At 37.3% G+C, this 8,945-nt stretch overlaps 1 protein-coding gene across 1 annotated transcript; it reads right to left on the bottom strand.

Annotated features, from left to right (window-relative positions):
- Positions 1-1,374: 1,374 nt before the first annotated feature.
- On the bottom strand, positions 1,375-2,337 carry LOC138329912 (uncharacterized). The gene has a single exon (XM_069277196.1). It carries the CDS (start codon positions 2,335-2,337, stop codon positions 1,375-1,377), a length of 963 nt encoding a protein of 320 aa, XP_069133297.1.
- Positions 2,338-8,945: the final 6,608 nt, after the last annotated feature.

Raw genomic sequence — 8,945 nt, 5'->3', positions numbered from 1 at the left:
TTATAAAAAAAGGATATAAGGTATTTGTGCTATTCTTATTATCACAGAGTTTGAATTGGACTTCATACTAGTGTTTTGGTGCTAAATAGTTGTGATATTTGCGATTATTTCTGCAATATAACTGCTTTACTTGACCCTCTGACACACCCTATTATCGACCCCTTTTGTCTCATTTATAATCACAGGTAACGAGAAAATTACGACCGGAATCCTGTTTTATTGTCTTATCTATATTTTCAAAAAGAAAACTTGCCATGGATAACAAAAACGTTTTAATTCTGAACCACGTAAAACCGCACCGAAAATGTGTCAGTCTACAAAATAATGAACGATGCAGACTCAGACAATGCATTTGGAAATACACGTACATGTATGTAGAATATTTACACACACAAAACGCATTTGAATTGGTATGCATTGATGTCTGACATACAGGTAAGTTTGTTCAGTGTTATGTCCTGACTACACAGGATGTGTCACCGGAGACCACACACGGTACAGACCACCCATTCGAAGGACGTTCCGTCACTCCCCTCACACCCTGGGCAATATGGTGCCTCGGAAGCACTATATTCAAATTCCTCCTCAAAGTCATCACTGTCGGCATCGTTCCCTTTCTTCTGTCGGTCATCTTCCAATTTTTTCTCCTCTCTCTCCTTGAACATTCGGAGAGCATCGTGTCCTGTTAGTGCCTTTGGTAGTTTATTCTTATATGGTTGCCTCGATCTTCCTTTCTTTATCTCTGGGACTGTCAAAGAACTGAATGCAGGGGAGATAAAAGTTTCGTCCCTCGAGCGTGATGTTTGTAATGCCCCAATATTCGATGAAGACACATGAACATCTGCTATAACGACTAACTCATTTCCGCTGTTTTGCGACAATCTTTCCCTTACCGCCTCACCGCTTTTGTCAGAAACATTCACACCAACTTTCTCTGCCCTTTCAGATTTCTCAGTTTCGTTGATTTTCTCCTGATCATTCTCGCCTTTATCACACAGGACATCACTTCTCTCACTCTCAGCAAATCCATTATCATTCGCAACGCTCTGTCTAGAGACTGTATTCTCATTGATGATATTTCTGTTGTTTTCCTGATCATTTGCAGATTCTTGTTTAATTCGCGTAGGTGAAATGATTTTGCAAGGTGTCACTTTGGATTTGTCGATTCCGTCAACTGACAAAGGGAATAGTCCCGAGCGTTTAAACGCCTGAGCAGCAACAGTTATTGTTGCACATGTGTCCGTTGTCGGCTTGAAAACTGCTGGAAATGAATGTTTTGTGAGTGCCTGCCCGAGGTGTTTCATTTGCCATGTCTTCACACTCGCCTTCCATGCAGATTTCATAGGAGAAAAAAACCGATGTCACACGCCTGCATTATGTTTGTTGCATTAGGAGGAAACAATGCAAAGCAATCCTATGTTCCGCGCAAAACCTTGCTGCCTGAGCTGTCATGTGAGTGCTGTGGCCGTCTATAAACAATATGACGGGTTCTTCTATGTTAACATCGTCTACAAACATGTAAAAATGTTCCAGAAAGCTAACAAATAGATCTTGATCCATCCATCCATTTTCCGAAAGGGCGTATATAGCGCCAGGGAATGCTTCCAATCCCGTATCACAGAATCGTTGACCAGGATACACGATAAAGAGTGGAAGGTAGTCACCAACTGCGTTAAAACACGCCATTACTGTGATCTGTTGTATGTAACAACTTGTTAGACGTGTTTTGAGCCGGTTTGAGCAAGGACTTTCCCTGTCTTTACGCATAGAGGAAACCCCGATTCGTAAAGATGCGTTAAAAACCCTTCGTGGTTTTTTAACCATGGCCTCCCAATTCTCAACTTCATTTTTCAGGAAATTAAACATTTTATCATACCATGATTCTATCATTGGCATAGATATGTGAGCTCTTTCATGGCCAAGAGCTTGTGGCGTGCGTTCCGAGAGGGTAGGGTGCCGCTGAAGAAACCCCATGTACCAGTTGTAACCTGGCGGGTTTTCCGTGAATGGAGTTTTCCTTCCATCCATATCCATTAACCTTTTCACCTCATAGCATATTTCCTTTCTTGTAATGGGGTAGCCAATATCAGCCATCAAATGAGCATAGTTAACTAAGGTGTTTTCTTCAGCGAAGGTCAGAACTGGCTTGGCTCCAGGTTTCGTAGCTGCTTCGGGCACACGGTTCGCAAGTTTATCCAGAAGAGTTGTTTTTGGTACACCAAATAGCCTTGCTGCTCTCATTTTGGGCTTTCCATCCCGAACACTTTGGATCGTCTGTGCCATGTTTTCTGCAGAAAACTGCACTCTCTTCTTCCCAGCTCGGATTTGGGACGCCATGATCTAAAAAGTAAAGACTGCTTTAAAGTACGAGCTGATAAACGACCCTGGATTTGTAATATCTACGGGATCTCTGCATGATTACGTTCATACCGTTCATACACTTTATTTTATGTTGAGAAAAATGCAGGTTGGTACACGCAAATTTTAAAGTCCTTACTTTATGAACTTTATCCTATTTTCCTATAATATAAATATAACACAATTGAGTTAAAAAAAGGAGAAATTCATAACATGATGTATAGACATTTGTTTTTTAACCTTATTGAATATATTCCATAGCATAAAGTACTACCTTATTCTATACATGAAATCAACGTTATCGACACAAAACACGTCAGAATATTAGCCGACGTCTGCCAGCCATTGACTTCTAAAAAGAAGTATGGCATAATTAACAAAATATTAATTTCTAGACTTGATCCAGTTGATTTCTTTATTGCCGGGCAATCAATTGTTAACAAAACATAATATTTAAAGAAGTAAGAAAATATTTTACAAACAATCCAATTTTCTTTACAAACACCAGTTGTAAGTAAATCTTTCGCGTATGTGTACATATATTTACGAAAGTAGACGGTGACATCAATGGAAACAAAATAATAAAAAACAATTAGACATGACATACAGTCATGACTTACTTATAGGATCTAAGAAAGACAACTCGTACAACAAGGTTGCAAATTTACTCCGTACCATTTTCATGATTAGATAATACTTTTTACTTCCGGGATCTGAGGGGGGTCGATAAAACACTATCGACCCCCCTGATTACAAGGTCATTTGAAGGTATTGGCATATTTTTTCCATTTTTATTTGATTAATGTAGTTCATATCTCTTTCTTTTCATGCAAAAAGAAGGGGAAAAAAATACAGGACATTTTCAACACGGAGCGAATTGATTTAATACTTACCGTTAACTCACAGGCGTCTGCTTCTGCCAGTTCTGGTTTGATAAAAAATATAATAACCTACCCCTACTATATAAACAAGGTGAGACACTCCGATACTTCAACTGTTTAACGGAATTGGAACTCTTCAAGCGAGCAGTTGCAAGAAGCAATTTGATTGGTCAATTAATTTGATTAACCAATCAGATTGCAACTTGCAAAACTGCTTGCTTGAAAGATCAACTTCCGTTCCATAGTTGATGCATCGTCCGCTACTTGGATACTTTGTGTCCTGTTTCATATTAAAAAACCGTAACTTCGAGACAAAAACCTGGCATACATTGCAAAAATTCTTAATTAAGGTACGTTGATTAAACGAGCGGACACTCAATATTTTCGTCAAATTTTGTCTAATTTCAAAGTGAATTGGAGCGTACCTGAACTTCCGGTTCATGGAGTGTCTCACCTTGTTCATATATTAGGGTTAGGACATTGTATTTTATCAAAACCAAATGCAGACGCCTGTGGTTAACTCTTCTTGTAACGACTCCGATTTTCTAACACTGCCGCCAAAGCAACTTGAGTCTGGATTATTTTTTGGTAGTTTGTATTAATGCTTGAAACATTAGAATAGTCAAAAGATGTTACGAATGTCTTGATCTGTGTTAATTAAGCGATTGACTGACAAGTAGATTTACATAAGAGGAGTTATTTATGAAATTACCGCTAGGGGGTCGATAATAGACAGGGGTCGATAATACCTCATTATGCTCTACATGTATATAGGGAAATTTAACAATGCGGTAAGACTTTTGACCCGAAAATTTGTTTGTTTGTTTGTTTCAGTTTTACGGCCCACCGACAACTAAGGTCATTTAGGGCCAAACTACAAGTCATGCATTAATATCAGGATAAAAGATCAGGGTAAGAAAAGGCAGGTAAGGACTAAAACACAGATTGTAAACGTTTATTTGATAAAAAAAAAGGTTTGCATGGGATAAAATAGTTTTGGCTAAAACACATGAGAGAAAACTCATGCACAAAGTTGATGAAACGATGAAATGTTGAGTTGATACGATGATATGATATGATGAGAAAACGTTCATATTTTGTTTAAAATACCGATTTCTTTGAGATAATTAAAAATACGATTATGTCTCACGGCATGAAACAAAGTGTACATGTCGGAGACCTCGTAGTACTTATCTCGTATGTGCTTAAAATCAATACAGTGCACTAAAATATGTTCCACTGTGAGAGGAGAATCACATGCATGGCATGTGGGAGGATCCTCCCCTCTCAATAGATAGGAATGTGTAAAATATGTGTGTCCAGTTCGGAGCCGAGAGAGAACAACTTCCTCTCTGCGGTCTCTCCGACTGGACAGTTTAGGATTAAGTGTAGGTTGAATTTTAAACAGTTTATTGTTTGTTTCGGTAGACCACCTTTGTTGCCAATGGGTGTTTGATGGCTGACTGAATTGAAGGTTTGATGTCGGTGTATGGTAGTTTCAAATCTGTTTGTGCTAGGCGAAGAGCAGTCTTAGCTGCTTTATCAGCCTGTTCATTCCCCTTTATACCCACATGACTGGGAATCCAGAGATAAGTAATTTGAGTTTTAGAAGATAATCGAAATGTTCGGATTAAAAGATTTTGAATTAGAGTATTTCTAGGGCATCTTGATTTCAAAGCCTGAAGAACCGAAAGAGAGTCTGAACAGATGATTGCCTTTTCAATGCGGTGTTCTTCGATGTGGTCAAGAGCCAGACCGATAGCACAAGCTTCCGCAGAGAAAATGGAGGCAACATCTGGAAGTCGGATAGAGGAACAGTGATTAGATGTACAGCATGCTGCCGCAACTTTATCACCATCTTTTGAGCCGTCAGTGTAGATCTTAACATGATCAGGGAAAGCTCTGATGCACTCCCGAAAGGAGGATTTATGTTCTTCGGGTAATGCACTGAACTTTGCCCTCTCATGCAAAGATAAATTGGTATCAGGTGTTTGAATGAGCCATGGTGGTACATCCGATATGGTGTCGAAATTTTTATATTTAGTTCCTGCAAAATCTTTGAAATTCTGATGCCAAATGTTAGTATGAGCTTTTGATTTTGTTTGAATAAGTCTTGGTGTTGTGGATTAAATACAAGATCGAATGGGGGGTTTTTGGGATTGGATTTCAGTCGAGCAGCATACTGTAAGGATAATTTCTTTCGTCGATCGTCTAGAGATGGTTCATTAGCCTCCACATGGAGACTCTTCACAGTTGTTGTTCGAAAAGCTCCAGATGCTAGACGCAGTCCCTGATTCTGGATAGGGTCAAGCATCTGTAGATAGGAGCTGCGAGCCGATCCATAGACAATCGAGCCGTAGTCAAGTTTTGATCTAATAAGTGCCCGGTAGATACGCAGAAGCATTTCACGGTCTGCACCCCAATCAGAATGGGACAGAACACGTAGAATGTTCAGCGCCTTCGAGCACTTATCCTTAAGGTGTTTTATGTGTGGAACAAAGGACAGTTTCGAATCAAATATTAATCCAAGAAATTTAGTTTGTTCAACTACTGGAATTTTAATTCCATTGAGTGTGAGGTCTGGATCGTTGTGTGGTTTTCGTTTTTGACAGAAATGCATGCAGACAGTTTTTGATCTTGAAAATCTAAAGCCATTTTCGTCAGCCCAATTTTGTAATTTGCCTAAACATTGTTGTAGTTGTCGTTCTATAGTGTGCATGTTTTTTGATCTGTAACAGATCAAGAAATCATCCACAAATAGAGACCCTTCCGTAGATTGGCCAAGACATTTAGTTATGCTGTTAATTTTTAATCCAAAAAGTGTGACGGACAGGATACCACCCTGGGGGACGCCCATCTCCTGTGTTTCTGTTTCTGAATAAGTTGAACCCGTTCGAACTTTGAAATGCCTGTCAGATATGAAATTTGAAATAAACTTTGGCAAATTACCACGTATACCGATATCATGGAGATCGTTCATAATTCCATATTGCGAAGTTGTGTCGTATGCCTTTTCAAGGTCAAAGAATACGGCCACAAGATGCTCTTTCTTGGCAAATGCTTCTCGTATAAATGTTTATAGTCTAACTAAGTGGTCTACCGTTCCCCTGCGGTTTCTAAAGCCGCTTTGCAAAGGACTTAAAATATTGTTTGATTCCAGGAACCAAACTAATCTAGTATTTATCATACGTTCTAGAGTTTTACAAATACAACTCGTCAATGAAATAGGACGATAGTTATTGGCATCAGTAGCATCTTTCCCGGCCTTCGGAAGGGGTATAATAGTAGATTCCTTCCAAGACTCGGGAATTTTGCCAGAAGAGTAAACTTGGTTAAATATAGTTAAAAGACATTTTAGTGAAGAGTCTGGCAATTGTTTAAAAACATATATGGAATTTCGCCTGTTTCAGCTGCCGAGTCCCTTGATTTCTCAAGGGACTCGAGCAATTTTGGTTAATCGAAAGGCCTATTGTAACTTTCACTATTGGAGGATTTAAAATTAAGACGTCTCTTTTCCTTTTCCTTTTTAAATTTTTGAAATTTTTTTGAATTGACCCGTAACTTTTTTCAAATCAAAATTAGTCGGAAACGTCACACCTTTAGGATGACCATTACGTTTTCATTGTATCCCACTCCTCTAAATTTAAAGATGCCCCACCGCTGACAAATGGTCTTTTTTCACTATCAAAAACAAGAGCGGGCGATTTTGTATTTTTCTTCAGTTACAAAAGTTACTTACTTTACACCATTACCACCATGGAAAAGTTTGAGCTTCTAATTTTTTCTTCAAGTTAAAAATATGAAAAAGAATTAATTGCATCCCGAAAAAATGCCTTGGCACTATATCCTATATGGAATGAAGTACTGATTGCGCATGTATCTAAAGCAAAACAAAGTATTTTGTATTATTTTTTGTGTTAATTAGACATATATATACACGATTAAAACACCAATTATTGTTCATATACTATTATCGCCTTTTGTCCGTCGTTCTTCAGCGTCGTAAACTTTGTCCGTCGTTCTTCAGCCGTCCGTAAACATTCTTTTTACCGCTACATGTAATCTTCGGAAAGTATTTGAGGGGATCTCTTTTCATTTATAAGTCCCGGTTCCTACGTACACGCACATTGTAACTTAGGGCTAATCAGAAAACAACATGTCTGACAGGCACCAATGCACATGCATTTGGAATTTGAAGTATTTTACTGCTTCTTTTATAAACTTCATATGCACAATTTCGGCTGAAATGTCTTTTCACACGGTCAATTTTGCAAACATTTTACAATTGTTCTTTGTATTTATCTGATTTTATTTATTCATGGATTCTAAACAAGTTGCCAAAATGCAAACTTCCCGAATATTGTCTACTTTTACAGATTATACATAAATAGTTTTAGCTATAGTGTATTTTTTATAAAACCGTGTCCTATGAGCAAGCATTTTCACACTATTTGTAAAAACAAGGAAAGTTTCATGAAGTTTTAACGATGCAAAAATAATGATATTTTGAAAATGAAACATCGGAAGACTCAGCAAATAGTACGAACTGAGAAAGCAGACTATTTCTTATACCAAATTTGGTAAAAATCCGTCGATAAATAAAGTTATTGTTCCCTGGAGAAAAAAAAGTCGAAACCTTTTTTTTTCTATTCTTTCACAATATTTTGAGTTTTTAAAGATTTGTGTGTGATTTTTTTAAAATTTCGGTCCGGACGATGCCGTTTTAGAATATCATGTCCTGCGACAAACAAAACATGAGATCATTTAATGTTCAGTTTACTGTTTTTATTTGAATTATTCAACAATTTTAGAGATTAGTTATTACATGAGGGCAACTTTCACTTGTTGTAAAAAAAATCCAAACAGAATGCCATAGTAAATCGAAAACAATTCTGGAATAAGAATATTTACCAAAACTTGTAACGGTAAATAGTTTGGATCCCTTTGATATCCAACACAGCTCGGCGACGATCAGTTTGCAAAACGTTTCTGACTGACTGAACAATCCGGGAACAGTATTACATGTAGTTTGAATTTAATGCATTTGTTGACTAGTAGTTTTGAGAGTAGGCAGGCCACTGTTCAATTCAATGGTACACGACACCATGCAGAAAATGAATGATTTGCTGATTGTTTTCTCCCTTCTTTCTGCCTTAATGTACATATAATACATGTATATGTATGCGTTGTAGCCCAGATTTTAATCCAGGTGAAAATATATATTTTTGGCAAACTGAAATCTGTAATCATCTTAACATTGGCTTAGAGCTCTACATGAACTATCCTTGGAAGACATGTAGCATTACTATCGAAATATTGGATATTTAAATGTTTAACGTGTTAAAACTGTTAGTTGATATCAAGAATTTATACGTTAGAGGTCCTTGGTGAATATGTTAAAATGTTATCATGTTTTGAGATTTCTCGGAGTTCCACATAACTTGCAAATTTTCAGATCATATACAGTAGCCAAAGTGGTTTTAACAAACTGTTTTTCACAAATCATTTTCGCTTTGTTGTTACAGTGCTGTATTAGATTTTAAACTTCTAAGACGAATTTCCAATATCAATAATTGTTACATGTATATGGTATTAATAGTTTCCCTATTTATGAAAACAAACTTGGTTACAAACTGCACGATGTGTTTAATTAATGTGAACATTTAAAAAGTATCTAAACGATTGCAAAGAGAGAGAGAGAGAGAG

Source organism: Argopecten irradians, chromosome 8 (genome assembly GCF_041381155.1).
Source record: "Argopecten irradians isolate NY chromosome 8, Ai_NY, whole genome shotgun sequence".
NCBI classification, from domain to species: Eukaryota; Metazoa; Mollusca; class Bivalvia; order Pectinida; family Pectinidae; genus Argopecten; species Argopecten irradians.
The sequence above is the reverse complement of the archived record's forward strand: the minus strand, read 5'-3'. Positions and strand labels throughout refer to the sequence as shown.